The sequence below is a fragment of the Astatotilapia calliptera genome, chromosome 3, assembly GCF_964374335.1.
Source record: "Astatotilapia calliptera chromosome 3, fAstCal68.1, whole genome shotgun sequence".
NCBI lineage: Eukaryota > Metazoa > Chordata > Actinopteri > Cichliformes > Cichlidae > Astatotilapia > Astatotilapia calliptera.
The window spans coordinates 65745040-65764518 of record NC_137424.1 but is presented as its reverse complement, the minus strand read 5'-3'; the positions used below and the strand labels follow the sequence as shown (position 1 = coordinate 65764518).

The 19479-nt window shown below is 44.2% G+C and overlaps 1 protein-coding gene across 1 annotated transcript; it reads right to left on the bottom strand.

Annotated features, from left to right (window-relative positions):
* Nucleotides 1-6708: 6708 nt before the first annotated feature.
* LOC145425598 (ICOS ligand-like) lies at nt 6709-10767 on the bottom strand. The gene is made up of 3 exons (XM_080298789.1): nt 10416-10767; nt 7116-7457; nt 6709-6877 (listed from the first exon to the last, which is right to left on the bottom strand). Exons 1-3 carry the CDS (start codon nt 10474-10476, stop codon nt 6732-6734), a joined length of 549 nt encoding a protein of 182 aa, XP_080154915.1. The 5' UTR covers nt 10477-10767; the 3' UTR covers nt 6709-6731.
* Between the last annotated feature and the right edge of the window lie 8712 nt (nt 10768-19479).

The window sequence follows — 19479 nt, the reverse complement described above, 5'->3', positions numbered from 1 at the left end:
AACCTCGTGCTTTGCATGTAGCATCCTGAAGAGCTCCGGCTGTCTATGCAGGAGAAACTTTGCTTTCACTTCTTCCTTTTGTGGTTTTTTCATGAAGATGTCTGATGGAAAATGTGAGTTGTTGTGGCTAATCAACATGCATCTGCCTTTGGAACAGATGAAGAACAAAAACAAATAGTATCTGCAGCCGCAGACTATACACAGTAGGAACATCAACCAGTGTGGAAACTTCAGAAATGTATAGACTGGTATGTGGGAGGAGGTTAGGGGCAACTTTCACATTAAAACCATCCAATATATAAAATACTATAAATTACACATAAGCCAATTTCCATTAACATACATTTGAAATTTTATATATTCCAGGGTGTCACAATACGGCTGTGTGCAGGCAAGAGTAGGACCCAGACGGAAACTCAGAGACAAAAAGTACACTCAAAAAACATAGCTTTATTGCTGGCATGGAGTGGCAAAAACTAAACTGGGAAAACTAAAGCACGAGAAGCCACAGGGAAAAATCACACAGCTATGAGGGAGGACACAACCCTGACAAAGAGAAACATGGGGCTTAAATTCACTGAGGGATAACGAGGGGGAATGAGCCACAGGAGGAGAGCACAGCTGGGAGTAATCAGGCAGGACGAGACAAGGGAAGCAAAACTAGAAACATTAACATAGGACAGACTGTGAAAGTAAAACAGGAAACACACTGACGGGACTCAAGACATGTAAACTTAACAGACTGGGGAGACCGAACATAGGGACCTGAAACATGGAACAGAAAGGCACAGTAGACACAACAGGAACATAACAACGCCACAGGGGAAGAGTAAAACAAAATGCAGGGACACAGGACCTCTTTCAAAATATAATGGGAAACATAATGAAACGCAAACATGACAACATAAGAAACACAGACATGAAGCACATGAAGGACAAGGGAGACTTAACGGGGTTGGATACACAAGGGGAATCTAATAACAAATGAACTTAGATAACCTAATGAACAAAATAAACTCAAACTTAAAACGCTGGGTCAAAAGACCCAGGATCATGACACAGGGAGGCATTTGGGGTGAGAGCTGAACAATGTCTGAACAATCCCATGTTGTCTCTCATCCTTCATGCACTTTTGTTAAAAAAAATTCAGTTAATGATAACAGTTGAAACTTCCTGCCATCAACTGGTGATAAATGACAACCTGCCACTTTCCAGAGACGTGCAGTTCGTGGGATTAGTTTAATCGGTGAATATAATTGGCACACAGCTGTGAATGTTAGTGCAAAAGCTTGTTTGTCTGTCTATGGTAGAGAACCAGGCTCAGGGAGGGGCGGCCATCTGCTGCAACTGGATGTGGTTGAGGGGAGGAAGACGGGACAAAGACCTGCAAATGTTAGTAGACAGTGTTTAAAATCATGTCAAGTCCTGAGTGTCAAATGTCCCCCCATGCAGGGTGATAACAAGTTGGATTACAATCACACATCAAACTGTTTCCATTGAATCCTCTAATAATTTATATTTTTTCAAAGCTGTGATCCTATGCAGTACCTTTTTTTGAACAACCACGACAGAAGCTACAATACATGATTAATGGAAGAAAAAAATCGAAACAAAAAAATAAATAAGATTATCTATTTTTATCAGAATAAAGCCAGGCCTGGAGCTTCAAAACAGAATCAATGTCTGATAAAGATTCAGCAAAAAAAGACGACGTCTCACAGGATTATTTACTTTATTTAACAGTCTTCCTTTGATTTGAGGTTGAGAGTGTGTGCAGTGCAATGAGACCAGATAGTGGGAAACTGAGAGGAGGGAGAGACACATGTCTGAGCATGAAGGTGAAATAACAGAAGTAGTTGTCGTGAACCAAAGTTCTCACATATACAGGACCCAGAAGCAGACTCATCACAAATGTCAGTGAACATTACCTGAAAAAAGAAAAAGGGGGGACACCAGAGTGATTTTCAGTTTCTTCTCTCTTGCAGGAGTTTAATGGAATGAGGAGAGAGCATGAAGATGCCCCCTAGTGGAGGATGGAGCCAATACCAATAGACCCCAAGGCTAACTAGCTTATTAGTAACGTACAGATTGTGATTCCCTAAATAAAATGACACAAACATTAATGCAACATGAAAAATAATAATTTAATTTAATTTTTCAACAAAAGTACACATTACATTATATTTAGGCATATGTCAACTAATATGAGTTCATATTTACTATATCTCTTTTGTGAACCTTTGTTTTTACTGTCAACTGGACACACACCAACTTTAACAATCCTCCAGTTTTATAGTGTCACTCTTTATGCAGTAATAAGAGCTTTCTGTGGGTGTTTTTAAATCACAGTTCCTTATCCGAATGGTGAATTAAAGCTAAGCAGACTTCACACTTCAGTTTACCCTTTAACCCTTATTTGTTAAAGGCTATAGTAAATCATCTGCATCAAACAAGAAAAAAAATGTTATCCTTTTATTTCTTGATACATGCTCAATCATCCTGGCAAGTAAATCCCCAAAAGTTGATTCTGTTCATCTGGACGTAGCGTTTTGTGCGAAAAGCGTTTCATCACTCATCCAAGTGACTTCTTCGGTCTCAGCTGACTGCAGGTTTCCCCAAATCTTATAAACAGTACATTTGCATAATGACTGAAACCAGCCCACTGAAGGAACAATGGGCTGGGAGGTCAGTTTCTTCATCATAATTAGGCAAATTCTCGTGATCATTGATCAACAACCACTCTTTCAAGGATGATTATGTACACATCCTGGACAGGTAGTGAGTGACTGGTTTGAGCGCGGAGTCAAGGAGGCCATTTACGTGAAAAGGGAAAGACCATCTCTGAATCGAGGAGGGGGACTAAGGCTTCATCTGTCACCATCTTACAATGCTGTGATTGCAGCCATTCCCCAACTCTCTGTGAATGGTACTCATGGTTATTGATCAGTGGGCTTTGGTCAACAGTCGGCTTTTTTTGTGATTGGTGTGGGGGTAGGGACAGGCTTAGGGCGTCGGGGGGTTCCCCGGAGGCATCTTCCTTGGGGGGCTCAACCCGGGGTAGCGGTCATGTCCGGTTAGGGGCTCTGTTGGCTCTCAGGTGACTGTTTCCTCGTGGCTGCGTGCAGCGGGGCTAGGGGAGGGTCTGTGCTGACGGACGTGGGTTACTGACCTGGTAGCCTGGCTGCCCCTGGGTGGGTCCGGGATGGGCGTGAGGTTCTGGGGGCACTCCGTCTCTGGGCTGGGACCCGGACCGGGCCTCGGGGGCTTGGGTCCTGGTTGGTGTGTTGCCGGGGTTGTGGGCGGGTGGGTGCATGGGGGCCCAGCCCTGGAGCAGGGTGCCGCCGGTGCGTCGAGCCACCTGGGGGGCTCTTCAACTGGTGGGGGAGATTGTCACATCTTGCAGGAGCTTTCCTCTCCTCAGGAGCTGCCTCTGCAGGAGGGGGAGATACAGGAGAGGTGGAGGAAGATCTCAGCCTGGGTGTTTATTGTCTTATGTAGTCTGGAAGATGAGTGGATGGTGGGGTGGGTGCAGTTTTCTCTGTGGTGGGGTTGGGTGGACTGTCCCGGGCTCTGTGGGGCCGGGCGGTGCTGCTGCACTGGGCCCGGTCTGGATGGGCCTGGGCCCCCTTTCCCTGGCGGGTCGCGGAGTATGGGGGTGCCTACTGGGGTCAGCGGGGGAGCTGGCCCCAGGGAGGGGTCACTTGCCCCTCCCTTCCTTCCCTCCCCATCTCCAGCTCCCTCCCTCTTCCCGCTCCACCACAACCACCCACACATGCAGGGCCTTGGAGTAGGGGTATGTCACCAGGGTGCAGAGGAGGCTACCCCCCCCCCCCCCCCCCTGTCCCCTTCTGGCTGCCTCTGCCTCAATTTTATCCCACAACTTAGACATTCACATTACTCACACTCTCATTACACATACATATAGGATCTTGGGGGTGGGCACGATACACGGAGTCCAAAGTACCATCAGGGTGTACACCCCACCCCTGGCATCGTTGCCCACCTCTCAATTTTAAATACACGTAGACATTGAGGGCTAGCAGGAGGGACCATGCGCTTACCTGCTGCTCTCTGGCAGGTAGCTCCAAGCCCTCCTGGGTTTTAAATGCACCTTAGAACACACATGCATCAACACTACAATGAGCGGGTGGAGGGAGGTTTGGAGTCTTCTCTCACCCCCATTCTCTGCGACCTGCTGGAGCAGGGGGGCTAGGACTAGGAGGAGGAGTTGGCCGTCCGACTGCGGTCTGGAGTGTGGAGCCTTCCTGCTGCTGCGGAGTCGGGGCGGTCTGCCTCCCCCCACCGCAGGGAAAAGGGAAACACCACCTGGGTCTGGGTGCAGTTCCCCCCTCCAGGGGCGGGGGCACCTAGACCCGGTTTGTAGAGTACGCTTGGGGAGTGTGGTCGTGTGTACAACGTCTCTTTATGTCTGTCTCCACGTTGGTTCAGTGTGGAGTAAGTGCATATGAGAGCATGAGGGTGGGAATGGATGTTTGTATCTGTGTGTGCCTGTATGTCTGTGTCTATATGTCAGGTTGGGTGTCAGGCGCCACCTCTCTGGGGACATCTCAGGCCCTCCAAGGTTTGGAGGCCTATCTCCCCCTACCACCACTTCCCCTGCCAGTGGCGGACCCCCTCAGACATCGGTGCGTTGGTGGTTCTTTGTGTCCGGGGATGGGCGTCCAGGTACACACCGGCTCACTCCTTGGCGGCCGCTTATCGGGGCCTGGAGCCTGGGGCTCGCTCGGGCCACTTCGGAGGTGGGGTGCCCCCGGCCTCTCGGCCTGGGGCTCGGTCACTCAGGCGCAGCTGGCTGCCGGCGGAGCTCACGGGCGCATCACTGCAACTCCCCCTGGCTTGTGCTCCGCGGCTGCTGAGTGAGCCCTCATCTGGGACTCTCCTCAGCTCTTTCCGGGACAGTGGCGCAGCTGCCCCTCTGTTGGTCTTCCTTGGTCTCTTGTGTTCTGGGGGCCTCTGGATGTCTGGAGTCTTGATCTCCTCCACACCTGCTTCACGCCCTGGAGGACGGGGCTGTGGCCCCCCCACACCCTCTAGCAGATTATTACATGAAGGAACCTTTTAAAAAACAAAAAACAAGCGCGTCCATGCTCACAGGTGTACACACGGGTGATCACACCCACAAACTACACCCTTTTTGGCTCCTACCTCAAAGCACACTGTGTTCTGTTGATCTTATGTGCTGCACAATAATGTTTAACATTTAGTATTTACTGTCATATTCCCATATATCATTGTGATGTTGTTTATTCTATTACTCTTGTTCTCTTCTGCTTGCTTTCTTTTTTCTTTCTCAGCAGGTGATCCAGGTGATTGATATATGCATTTTTTTTTCACTGCCCGTTCTGTTGGTTTTTGTCTTTTGCCCTTCTCCCCCGTCCCTCTTCTCAGCTGTTTCTCTTTCCCTCTTTCTTTCTCCCCTTCTTTCCCCCAGTCAAGTCTGTCCCGTATTCAGTAAGTGAAAATAAAATAAACAATAAAAGGTGAATCAAATGGACCATTACGGCAAGGCTGGGATGGTCAGTTTGGTAAAGTAAATCCGTTGGGCATCTTTCTTTGCCTTTAGACAACAATTCTGATGGCAAAAGAGCCAAACGGGACAGGCAAAAAAAAAAAAAAGAAAAAAAAAAAAACAGTCGGCTTTTTTTGGCGATTTGGCGCTATATAAATAAAATAGAATTGAATTGGTTATTGATCAATGGTCATTAGAATTTGCATAATTATGATGAAGGAACTGACCTTCCACTGAAGGATCAGTGGGCTGGTTTCAGTCATTGTGCAAATGTACTGTTTATAAGACTGGGGAAATCTGCAGTCAGCTGAGACTGAAGAAGTCTACTGAAAACGTTATGTCCAGATGAACAGAATCAACTTTTGGGAGTTGTTTTTTTTACAGATTTGTGTTGGAAACCTCTTTTTTATTTTAAGATCTATCAGGGATTAAATGTATAGTGAAACTTATTTACGCTAACAAAAAGTGGAGTTTCACTCATCTGATCCACTTGGGTTGGTGGGAAAAACAGGGACTTCTCTTTGGTGTAGTATGAATGGCAATGCAGAAGCTTTTTATCAACACAGAAACTGTAAATCTTATTTAAAAAAAAAACAAAAACAGGTAAGTCTAAAAATCTGTCCTGTCATTCACATTTGTCAAAGACGTTCAGGATGGCCGGATTGGAGTCATTACTCGGGTGATTCAGGCCTGTGGGCCTTATGATATGACATGCTTTAAAGTCTGTTCTTAGTTCAGAGTGGTCTTATCCAGTTTCTTTTTTGTACAACCAAGAGAGAAGTGAGCTTGATTACATGATTAATGGAAGGGGGAAAAAACAAAACAAACAAACAAACAAACAAACAAACAAACAAAAAAAAAAGAATAAGGAGAACTTTTTTATCAGGATGAAACCAAGCCCAGGCCTTCAAAACAAAACTAATGTCAGATGAACTACGAAGAAAAAAATCCAAGGCTTCTCACAGCATTATTCGATATATTTAACTGTTGTTTTTAGTACGCAATAAAAATAAAATGCTACTTGTCTTCATGTTTTCTGTAGGTCAAAACCCACCAACAAGAAGCACAGCAGAAATTGAATGAGCGACTATGAGTCCAAATGGAGCATTTATCTCCCACGCTGACCCTTCCGATTATATAAAACTGAGAAGTTGTGACATCAGCAGGAGACACAGAGATCAGCTAGAAAAGCTCAGTTTAATCAGGATGCTCTTCCAGTGGAGGCTACTTCTGTTTGTTTTCTGTAGATCAAAAAACCAACAACAGCAGCAGCAAGAAGCACACCTATAAATGACAGTCCGACTATCAATCCAACAGACTCATCCTCTGTGTCTCCTCTTGTCTGACCTGCAGGTGAGAAACAGGTGTGAGGTGTCAGCTGTCAGGTAGGTGATGAGTGAAGAACAGAACAGAATCCATTTCCTCTTCAAACTGCTGTCAGACATTATCTACTGCACTCTGATCACATCACTCAGACCAGCTGCTTTCTACAAAGTCTCATCAACAACATCTTTAGAAACAAACATCAACAACCAGGAAGCAGCTTCACCTCTGATCACACACACACTCAACTCTACTCACTCACCTGGAGCAACAACACTCAGGTAGATGGTGTTGCTGGGGCCACCTTCAAGAATACCTCTGTTCTTTGACTCCCTGATGCGACACTCATATGTTCCAGTGTCATTAGTCGTCACATCTTTCAGAATCAGAGACACGTCTCCATCCTTCATCTGTCTGTCCTGCAGATCCACCCGGTTCTTGAATGATGGATGCTGGCTGGCTGGATCAAAGTGCCCATCCCGGTGCAAAAGGACATATTCTTCATTTAGATCAGGTCTGCTCCACTCTACAACTATGATGGTGTTTAAAGCTCGACATGGCAGAATGACGTTCTGTCCAGACTCAGCTGTGATGATTTTATCATCTGAAAGAGGAAACAACACAGAGCAGAGAGACTGAAATTTTCTCTTCTAAGGCAGCCAATCAGAGTAAGATCAGAAAGAGATAATTGGCCTACAGTTTTTTTTTCTTTCTTTCTTTCTTTCTTTCTGATTCAGTTTCAGTCCTGCACTTTGTCTGTAAAGCATTCATCAGAATCAGAATTGTGTTTATTGGCCAAGTATATGTGCAGACACATACAAGGAATTTGGTTCTGGTAGAGGCTCTCAAGCACAGCAATGTAAAACACACACCCCCACACACCTATATATACATTACACATGCATACACAAAGCTGTGTAAACCAGCTATAAATAACCAATCTAAACTTATAAAAATAAAATACATGAATGAGGTGGAATAAATACTACAGAATGTACATAAGGTGCAGCTGCAGTCTGGCAGTGGGAGCAGTGTGACAGGTCAACTGTTAAGAAGGGAGATGGCGAGCGGAAAGAAACTGTTCCTGTGTCGGGTGGTCCTGGTCTGCAGGCTTCTGTACTGTCTGCCAGAGGGCAGCAGGTCAAAAAGTCTGTGTCAGAGGGTGTGAGGGGTCTGCGATGATTTTCCCTGCCCGTTTCCTGGTTATTGAGAGGTACAGGTCCTGGATGGAGGGCAGGGGGGCGCCCATGATCCTTTCTGCTGCCCGTACGGTCCGCTGCAGTCTGCTCCTGTCCTGTTTAGTGGCTGCTCCATACCAGACTGTGATGGAGGAGCACAGGACAGACTCCATGACCGCAGTGTAGAACTGGATCAGCAGCTCCTGTGGAAGACTGTACTTCCCCAGTTGTCTCAGGAAGTACATCCTCTGCTGGGTCTTTTTGAGGATGGAGTTGATGTTGGTCTCCCACTTCAGGTCCTGGGAGATGGTGGTACCCAGGAACTTGGAGATCTTCACAGTTGACATGTATATGTTTAGTCCACCAGAATTTGGAATTTGTACATACTTTGTCTCAAGGGGCCACCGTATATATTTTTATGTATAAATACATAAATAAAACCACAAGTTTTTTTTCTTTTACATTAGTAATTCCTTTTGTGCATAATTTTATATTGTTGTTAATAATAAGTTAATTAGCAACAAGACAACCTGAAGAGCTGGTTGGGAGCCGAAAGAGCCGGCTCTTTTTAGTGAGCCAAGCCAAAAGAGTCAATTCTCTAAAAAGAGCCGGAAATCCCATCACTACTGTCTGACATATTGTCAGACAGACCCAGAGGCTAGTGGTTCCAGGGCTACATTGCTTAATGTTCAAGTGCTACACAACATTAAAGCTGATAAGCAAATACATGAAAGCAGAGAAGCTATACCAAACACACTGTGGGAATAAACAGTGAAGGGGAGATTTAGCTGTTGGCTCGTGCCAGCTTACCTGATAGTAATTGTTTCTGGGTTAGCATGTGGCCCTTGAATCCTGAGAAACCCATGAATCCTGCATGAATTGCTTATCTTGCCAGCACGGACTTGGTGATTTGCCTCTAACGTGCTCCCTCCTGGGGAGGGAGTCGGGTGTCAAAGCAGTCTGATACATCAGCCGGCAAGCGTGAGTTCTCCAGCCTGCAGCGCTAGCTCCTTCTCCAGTGTACTGCCAGTGGGTCGCTGGTTTGCTGACCCCCTCAGTGAGCTGAGCTTCCTGGCTGCACCAGTGTCTTATTCGGTTTACTCCTGCTGCTGCAAACAGCATGGAGCAGCTGCTGGGTGCTGCGGACGGACCTTGGGTTCACATCCCTAGCTCGGCCCTCTACTTCAGCGGCTGCGCTGCTGCTGCAGGCTGTGTTCCCCTGGAGTATTGCTTGCGGTTTGCCAGTTTACGTGCCAGTCAGACCTCGCTGTGTCTGGTACATCAGCAGGCAGGTGAGCTCTCCAGCCTGAGGCGCTGGCTCCCTGTCTGGTGTATTGCCCGTGTGTCGCTGGTTTACACGGCCAGCGGGGGCCCGCTCAGTGAGCTGAAACTTCCTGACTGTCCACGAGTGTCTCGTTCGAGTTCACTCTTGCTGCTCCCCTGTCTGTAGACGGCACAAAGTGGCTGCTACGCCCTGCTGATGGACCTTTGGATCACAGCCCCGCTTGGATCCTTCACTCTTAGTGGACTAAGCCACCATCCCCAGTCTTCGGATGTCATGAGTCGGCTGATTGACTCTGGGGACAGAACTGGGGCTGCGTCTCTACCTCGGCCATCCCGCATTCCTTACTTGGCCATCCACTCCGCAGCAGTGGCGGGCTGACCTGAAGTGGTCACTCAATTACAGTCCTTGCATCCTACGGGACTTGCTTAGGCTAGTCTTGCGTCTGGCAGACTGATGCCTCCGCCCCCCGGCTCAGCCTTTGTGTCTGGCAAAGCCCTGACCGGGGTGGCGTGTATATATGTATATTTGTAAATAGTTCATTGGTACTTTCACTCTGTGATTCGGGTGCACTGTCTCCTCGCAGGGTGTCTGTCTTACATAGTTACCCTGTACATAAAGAATATGTGACGGAGTGGAGAGAGAGTCTCGATATGATAGAGAACGTACAGTTACATTGTAACCTTGGCTCTCTGAGTGAGAGACTCTCTCTCTCTCTTCAGGCTGCTTGGAGAAGCATCCTGATCAAACTATCACCAGTGTTTGCACAGCTGTTTTTTATACGTAAGCTGTGGAGTGTAAGAGTGTCTTAAAGAAATATCCACATGCCACGACCAAGGTCATACCCCGTACATATAGAATGTAACAGCATGGAAATTGTTCTCTGAGTGAGAGACTCTAAGGTTACAATGTAACCATATGTTCACTCAATGCTCAGTAAACATCAGGTTCACAGAATCTGTTACGTGTTTTAAAATATAGTCTACTCCATTTCCACCAAGCCTCTTACTTCCTACTTAAACACAATCAATCAGTCAATCAATAGTTATTAGTGGTAGTTTTTTTAGTAGTTATAAGTGAACTGCTGTTATTTTGTACTTACCTGCAAACACACAGACAAAAAGCAGCAGAGTACAGCAGAGCGACTCACTCGCTGCAGTCATTTTCTCCTTTATCCAGTTCAAACTCCAGCTGTTAAAAATCCAAGGATGCTGATGTTTTCAGGAACAAAATCTGAAACTGTAGATATCAGGTAACTGCTTTGAACAGTCTTTGTTTGATTTGAGGTTGAGGGTGTGTGTGCAGTGGAAAATCAGTTAGTGGGAAGGCAGGAGAGATGCATGTCCGAGCATGAAAGTTAAATAACAGTGAAATAACAGCAGTAACTAGGAATGTGGGCTTGACCGAGGACCCAGTTCTGCTCCTGTTTTACATATATCATAAATACACAGAAAGTAACGAGGGAAGTGGAAGCACACGGGGAACACAGCTGAGGACAATTACACATGACAGAGTGGGGACACGAAACTGAAAATGCTGACACCAAGACACGGATCTTAAACATAACACAGACAGTACACAGAGACAGCAGAAAGAGAGAGAGAGAGAGAGAGCGAGAACACGATTGAAAGAGGAGCAAAGCACAGTAACTCACATCACCATGTACACAGTCGCACAGAGAGAGACACAGAGGAGAAATCTAATAAACAATACTGAACAGAATATCCTAGGAAACCTCAACATAATGCAAAATATGACAGAAAACGCAGGACACTTAAACTGTTGGGTCACAATGACCCAGGACCATGGCAGGAACATCAATGAGCATATGTTAGGTTTTATTACACTACCCTGCATTGAGAAATAACAATTCAGCTGCTTTCCAAAACATAACTAACCTAAGCCCATTCAGTGATGTCCAGAAAGTACTAATAAAATATTCTATCATGTACAGTTTTGCCCCCAAAATGTGATTTAAAAAAAGAAAACATTCAAAATCAGTTTTTTGTGCTTTCTCAAATCCTAAACAGTGACAGTTTAATAATCTGGAGACAAAACATCATCAGCACGTCTGATTCTTTGAGTAGATCTTCACAATATAACCCATGCTGAGATGGTTTAGGGGATTATTTGCCCATATCAGGTTAACTGGTTACCTAGCAAAATGAACAGGGTTTACATGGCCTACTGTACATAAAAAGAAGGGAGACTAACTGATCCAAATGCCTGCAGGGAAATTAAAGTGATATGACTTCATTAGAAATAAAAGTGCACATTTCACTGGTGCCTACAGGCACAGTCATGTCTGGGCTTGAGCTGTAGTTAGTTTCAGTCTCTGCTGGTTTAACAAACATTAAAAGAGAGCTGAATAAAAGTTACAAATGCTGGAAACTCTAATAACAAGATTAAATGAACGTTTCTTCCTCTTTGACATCTTTGGTGTCAAAGGTCAAACTCAGGTACAGCCACAGATCTCAGTACAGATAGATATTCAGAGTATCGTCAGAGCAACAGCTTTAAAATCGATTGAGTACCAAGGCTCAATCTGTTTAACTGAACAACATCTTTAGAAGCAAACATCAACAAGCAGGAAGCAGCTTCACCTCTGATCACACACACACTCAACTCTACTCACTCACCTGGAGGATCAACAACACTCAGGTAGATGCTGCTGATGGAGTTACCACTTAGATGAGCTCTGTTCTTTGACTTGTTTTGTCCTCTGACACGACACTCATATGTTCCAGTGTCATTAATCGTCACATCCTTCAGAATCAAAGACACGTCTCCATCCTTCATCTGTCTGTCCTGCAGATCCACCTGGTTCTTGAATGATGGATGCTGGCTGGCTGGATCAAAGTGCCCATCCTGGTACAAAAGGACATATGTTTGATTTATATCAGGTCTGCTCCACTCTACACATAACAGAGGTTGAACACTTCTTTCTACAGCAGCCAATCAGAGTGAGAATATGAGAGAGATCATTGGCTTAAAGTTTTTTTTCTTTCATTCTTTGTGATTCAGTGTCAGTCCTGCACTCTGTCTGCAAAGCATTCATGTATATGTTTAATCCACCTGCTTTCACTAAAAAGCACCCTGGGTCAACAGCTTCTGTTACTTGTAAATGAACCAAAAAGGCATGTGTTACTGCAGCTTCCAAACTACAGAAATCCTCACAGTATCTCTAACATGCTGATTCTGGTAGATGTTTTAGTGCCAGGACACTTACTGCACACCAGGGGGGAATTGTACTTGCAATTCACACTCCAAAAGTGTGTAGTTTTTCCACTACATGATCCAGCTGCTCAGAGATGAGATGAATTGTCTCAGTCTGGTGGGTAACCTTGGCCGATAGCAGGACACTGCAGTGTTGCCAACTTAGCGGATTTGTCGCTATATTTAGCGAGTGTTCAGGCCCCCTTAGTGACTTTTTTTTCTAAAAACCAACTACAGACAAATCTAGCGACTTTTTCTGGTGTTATTGGAGACTTATTTATGACGGCTTTTTGACGTGAAATAGCTCTTCTCAACAAGCAGCGGTGGTGTCGTGGGCACGTCGCCCGTGCCAAAGCACTCATAGGCGGAGGATATTCCTCCCCCAGCGGCTATCAGGGCAGCTGGGGGAGCCGCACCGGCAGATAGGGGCACCAATCACTGGCAGGGAGTATTGCAGGGGGAAATACGCTCTCACACCTGGGTTACCTGAGACACAATGGATGCAGTACAGGCACTCACGCTCCCCCTATGTACTCTATACTAGTGATGGGCAGATGAAGCCCCATGAAGCACTGAAGCTTTTCATCCAATTGGTTCACCCCAACGCGAAGCTTCATGAAGCTTCATTTGCTCTAGTAGGACACCTACTGGACGTAAAAATAATAGCTGGCATGAATTTGAAGAGTGTGGCATTTTGCACACAGCCTGTAAATGTCAACAACAAAAGGAGTGTGTAAAACATGTATATTGTAGTGATGGCAGTATACTGTGTATATTTATACTGGCAGTATGGAAAATGATTATTTGGAAATGCTTGAAATGGAAATGATCATTTACTGTGAGGTGAGGTGTGGTTGGGGTGTGGACAGTAGTTGTGCTTTTGTAACGTTGAGGTATGGACAGCTACACACTGAGGCTTTGAGCCTCAGTCCTGCCTGTTCACATTTTATTCTGTAAAAACTAAATGTTCACTGCTTTTATGACCTTTTTAGTGGGGAGAACATAGCTAGGATTTAATGATTTAACAAATCTTTTGAATCCTTTGTCCTCCACAATGCTAAATGGCTGGGAGTCCTCAATCACCATGCTGACCAGGTCTTCATCTATTGGAGATTGTTCTCCTGAGGAAAGACAATAAAGATAAAGCACAAATATAAATATCACACACGTAACTTATAACAGTTGTATAATATTGTTATATCATTTAGTAACATTACTGCATGCTATATTATCATTGCATTTGATGGCTCACCTGGTCTTGCTCCACATTCGGTGTTCCTCTTATTCTCATGCAAAGCTCTGTAGTGCCTAAGCATGGATGAGGTGTTGTTGTTATATCCCAGCTCCCTGGCACATAGCAAACACTTCACCTTGTACAAAAGTCAAGACAGCTCAACATAAATTGTATTGCACCATCAGTATCATGAAAATACATCTTCTGTAGAAATTTACATACCTTGTTGGGAGGAATAAGATCAAAATGTTCCCACACAGGGGAGGACATCCTCCTCTTCTTAGCTGGCTCCATTCTCTCCTGACTTTCTCTCCTCACTCTCATAAACCTCCAAACGGTCTCCAAACTCTCTCTAACCGCAACTCTCCATCAAACACCCACATTTTGAATGAAGTCTGAGGGGTTTATATCGCTGTCATAGCTCGCGGCAAAGTTCGAACCACTTCATGAACCAGTCACGTGGTATAGCCGGGCAGCGAGGCTTCGGACGTCATCATTTTCAGCTCCTCCCATAAATGAAGCAAGCCTCGATACGCGCTTCGCGGAAACGCCCCCTCCATTACTCGACACACGCTCCGAAGCCTCGATACAGAACGTCCCATCACTACTCTATACACCCAGGTCCAGGCATCAAAACACCCAAAGATCTCTTGGACTGTGTAAATGACCTGGCACGACTCAGGTGTGGGATGCTGACAATCGTCTTTCTTTATATTTTGCCCAGCGCTCTGCTGGCACAGCCACAGTTGTATTTTCACACTGCATGTGCAGTTGCTTCACCCTCAGCTCACTTCTCTCCTCCTCTGGCCCCAGCAGCTACTGAAATAGTGAAGGTATGATTAGATGATGCTTGCTGGCTGTGACAACCAGCCTCCCCTGACACCACACCCTGAACCCACTGCTTCCCCCCTCCTCATGCAGCCGAGCCACAAACCACAGTCCACCACAGACTCCTACTAATAATCAACATGAACACGACAGAATTAATCAGCATTTTTAAAAGAACAATTCTCAAGGACACACATTTCCTGGCTGTCTTCGCTTGTTATCAGTTCCCAAAACACACTATTGATACATTTCCACGCATGAGCATTGTGAACACAGACCTCTCTACATTACCTGGGAACACTGGGTTGTGCTTTATTATCACAAAACACAAACAAGGTTTGTTTTTTTTGACAGTTTCAACAATTTACTGGACAAAGTTACATGCAAGACAGAGACATTCCTGCCTCTGTCAAACAAAAGTGGAAAATATATTTGTTTTACATTTAATCATAATAAAGAAATAAACTGTTGGTAGATCAACGTTTTACAACGAATCATCCATCAGTAAAAATGTTACTCAATTCCAATACAACAAATTCAACTCTCATATAAAAAAAATCCAACCCTGCAGTTGGACGCAAACTTTCTAATCTGACATCACAAAGTTATTCTGAAGCTGTAAATCTAATTAAAAACTCCCCAAAACTACTATGAGAAAACCCTTAAAAGGTTCAATGAAAAAAGAAAAATTCTTTACATATAAAATCAATCTTCACATTTCAGAAACTGGAACCAGCTTTAAATGTTACTAAAATAATGATAAAACAATCAATTCTCTAATCATTGACTAACTGATGAATCAACTGATGCAGCTTCAATATATTGTTGCATTTGACAACCCACTACAGCAACTACAGAATAAAACCACTAACCAGATTGATTAAAGATTTCAAACATGCTGAATATGAAGAGTAGTATAATTTAACTCACATTATCAGCCATAAGAACAAATTAAGATTTATAATGATGTAAGGTATATAAATGTAAGTACAATTTGAATCAATGGGCCACTGAACTTCTCAGCTTCTAAAATGTAAAGCGTCATTTAGAAACTACACAAATATAGTGATCAGGGATCAACATGAACATATCTTCTCTGTCTATTTGACTTTAATCAACTCTGCACTGTCTCCAACTTCAGAAAGATAAAGTCCAGCATGGAGCGGCTGAGTGAATGTGGTCTGGACTCTGTGCAGGAGAGTCATGGTTTCAGAGACGCTGTAGAAAGACAGAATACCTGCTCTGTGATCCAGGTACACTCCTACTCTGAGGACCTGAGAGTGTCACAGTCTGGCGAGGGCAGACTGTATGAATTGAAAAAGGACACAAAACGCAGACGCCAAGGAACAGGGAACAGAACTTGAAATGTTAACAAAAGGCGAGCCGTTTAATAAGGCTAGTAGAAGAGGTACAAACAAAGGGCAAGGCAAACTGAAGCAAAATTAACACAAACCTAAACTGGGGAATCTAAACAAGCAATAAGAAAAACCTAGGCAAGAAACTTGGAAACATGGCGTGGACAACAGACGACCTGACAATCACACACTGAAAACAGAGGACTTAAATACACAGGAGGTGATTAGGGGAAGTGGGAACACATGGAGGAACAGCTGAGGGTAATAAAGCAGGACGAGGCAAGGGAAGCAAAACTAGAAACACTCACATGAGACATGGACCTTCAAAGTAAAACAGGAAACACACTGACTGAATTCTAAACATGCAAACTTAACAGCAACTGGGGAGACAGAATATAGGAACCTGAAATATGGTACAAAACCATCACAGTGGACATAACATGGAACACAGGGAAGCCATATGACGAAGCCAAAGAGCAAAACCTAAGATAACCATAACTGAGATCTAGGGAAACACGAAACAGTACCACAAAGGACTCAAAACATAATCCATAATATAAAAACACGAGATCTCTCCAAAATGAAACAGGAACATGAGAGGCAGACATAACAACATAAGACAACAGACATGAAACACACGAAGGGCAAGGGAGATTTAACATAGTTGGAACACGAGGGGGAAATAATAAGAACTAGAAACACTTAGGCATGATAACAAATAAACTTAGGAAACCTGATAAGCTTAAACATACACTATGAACATCAAAAGAACTGAAACTCAAAACACTGGGTCATAAGACCCAGGACCGTGACAGAGAGGAGAGTTCGGACATCGTTGTGCCAAAATTGAAAAATGTTTTTGTAACAATTTAATACCCAAGATTTCTCATTCCATCCAAAACCACATTTATTGAGGCCCCCTGCTCTGCTGATATTCTTGTATGTGACTGCTATAAAAACCATTTCCCCTCTCCACTCCACCTCCCAGTAACAACGTCCAGTCAGGCTCTCTGTACTCAGGATCTGATGGCATGAAGTGAATCTGTCTGGATGATCAGAATAAGACTGTTGTTGTTTCATTAATGTTACTTTTCTGTTCCCGTCAGATAATAACAGATGTGTGCTTGCTGTGTTTGGATCCAGTGTGATTTCATGTGAATGTTTTAAGAATCCAGCTCTGGTCTTTGGCTCCGTTGGTGACAGTAAAACATCCACTTCAGTGACTGTCAGTGAGATGTTTGTCCATTCCTCTCTCAGAGTGTCCTGTAGTTTATCTCTGGTCTCTGACACAGCTGCTGTCACATCCTCAAAGTACCTCAGAGGACGAATATTGATGCTGGATGAGTGTGTAGACTCACTGAGTGCTGACAGTGAGGGGTAGTTGTGTAGAAACTGGTTGTGATCCTCTGTGTGTGAGAGCTGCTCCAGCTCGCCGTCTTTCCTCTTCAGCTCAGCAATCTCCTGCTCCAGCTTCTCCTGAAGCTCTTTGACTCGACTCACTTCAGTTTCCTGCTGGGATCTGACCTGCTGCTTCACATCAGAGCTTCTTTTCTGGATGAGACGGATCAGCTCAGTGAACATCTTCTCACTGTCCTCCACTGCTTTATCAGCAGAGCCATTGATGGCCTCCACCTCCTGTTGAAGCAGCTTCACATCTTTCTCTCGCTCCTGGATTCTCTGCTGGATGTTTAGTCGTCTCACCTTGAGCTCCTTCTGCTTCTCAGTCCTTTCTGCTGCAGCTGGGACTGTTTCATGGCCTTTATGTGCATCCATTGTGCAGAGATAACAGATACTCTGCTGATCAGTACGACAGAAAATCTTCATCACCTCATCATCACAAGAGCAGATGTTCTCCTGGAGCTTCTTGGAGGGGGCCACCAGCTTGTGTTTTTTAAAGGCAGGAGACTCAAAATGAAGCAGAATATGTTTCTCACAGTAGGAGATCAGACACACCAGACAGGACTTGATGGCTTTCAGCTTCCTCCCAGTGCAGACATCACAGGCCACATCTTCAGGTCCAGCATAGCATTGCTCACCTGCAGCAGCTTGGAGTCCAGTATGCTTCAGCTGCTCCACTAAAGTTGCAAACATGACGTTTTTCTCCAGGACAGGCCTCGGTTTGAAAGTCGTCCTGCACTGAGGGCAGCTGTGGATTCCCTTCCTGTCCTCTTCATCCCAGAAACTTTTAATACAGTTCATGCAGTAGCTGTGTCCACAGGCTGTAGTCACTGGATCCTTCAGTAGATCCCAATCTTGTTTTGCATTTATAATAGCTGCTGTACAAGAAATAACCATGTTCTTTACATAAAAATAATTATTTTTTCATCTTTTTCCATCTGATGTGACGAACACTTTGTCCCCTTTACTGCCTATTAGGAAAATATATTTTCTAGTGCTTATTTGCTGTGTATTTTGTTTTATGCATTTAATAACAGGCCAGTATATTAGATGCCACCTTTTAGTTATAAACTGTGTCATAGGTCATTAGATTGCTTAGCAAGTCTGAAACTGTGCAGAACAGGAAGCTTTGTGCAGAGTTGCAGAGGACATCGTCTATTTTTATGCTGGAAAATCTAGAGAAATTCGGGAGAATGGTGGCTCCAGGAGATTTTCGGGAGGGCCACTGAAATTTGGGACTCTCCCGGAAAAATCGGGAGGGTTGGCATGTATGCATATTTGGTGGTGTTTGTAATGTGACAGAAGAGACAGAAGCTGGGGGATGTTTGGTCATTTGTTCTTACACAGGCTGTTGGGCAATTATATAATATGTTCAACCAAGTTTCCAAACCAAATTTGTGTAAAGTTGCAAATAAAAATAAAAACTCTATAAAATGCCTTTTTCTGCATCTAGAGACAATATTGTGGTTTCAACGCTTTTACTACATGAATAGTCGCATCCTTGTTTCGACACACCTGAATCAAATGAATGGCTTGTAAGCAGGAAATTGCCACACTTGATAGCCTGCTGACGAGGTAATTCAACCATTTGATTCAGCTGTGTTGGAGTAGGGCTGAGTCTAAAAGCTGCAGGACAGTAGCTCTCGGGGACTGAACTTTTTTTTTAAATTATTTGAACATATGTGTATTGTTTGTGTATTTATACACAAACAATACACATATGCTTTCATGCTTTCAATTGTGTAATTTAAGTGATCTAGGTAGCTCTGTTGTGGAAATTCAGTTTAACGCTAGCAACGTAGCTGTTTAGTTTCAGTTTCAACAATTTACTGGACAAAGTTACATGCAAGTTACATGCAAGACAGAGACATTCCTGCCTCTGTCAAACAAAAGTGGAAAATATATTTGTTTTACATTTAATCATAATAAAGAAATAAACTGTTGGTAGATCAACGTTTTACAACGAATCATCCATCAGTAAAAATGTTACTCAATTCCAATACAACAAATTCAACTCTCATATAAAAAAAATCCAACCCTGCAGTTGGACGCAAACTTTCTAATCTGACATCACAAAGTGTTGGGGGAAAACTCTGTAAAAAACCCAGGAGAAATAAAGACACAATGAGACAAAG

Bases quoted from the DNA above. Each gene is read 5' to 3' on its own strand.
- LOC145425598 (XM_080298789.1), bottom strand. From the start codon at position 10,476: ATGACTGCAGCGAGTGAGTCGCTCTGCTGTACTCTGCTGCTTTTTGTC. The intron at 7,458-10,415 runs GTAAGTACAAAA...TTCCTCTTTCAG, and splicing joins TTTTGTCTGTGTGTTTGCAG to ATGATAAAATCATCACAGCT. The intron at 6,878-7,115 runs GTGAGTGAGTAG...TCTCACCTGCAG, and splicing joins CCTGAGTGTTGTTGCTCCAG to GTCAGACAAGAGGAGACACA.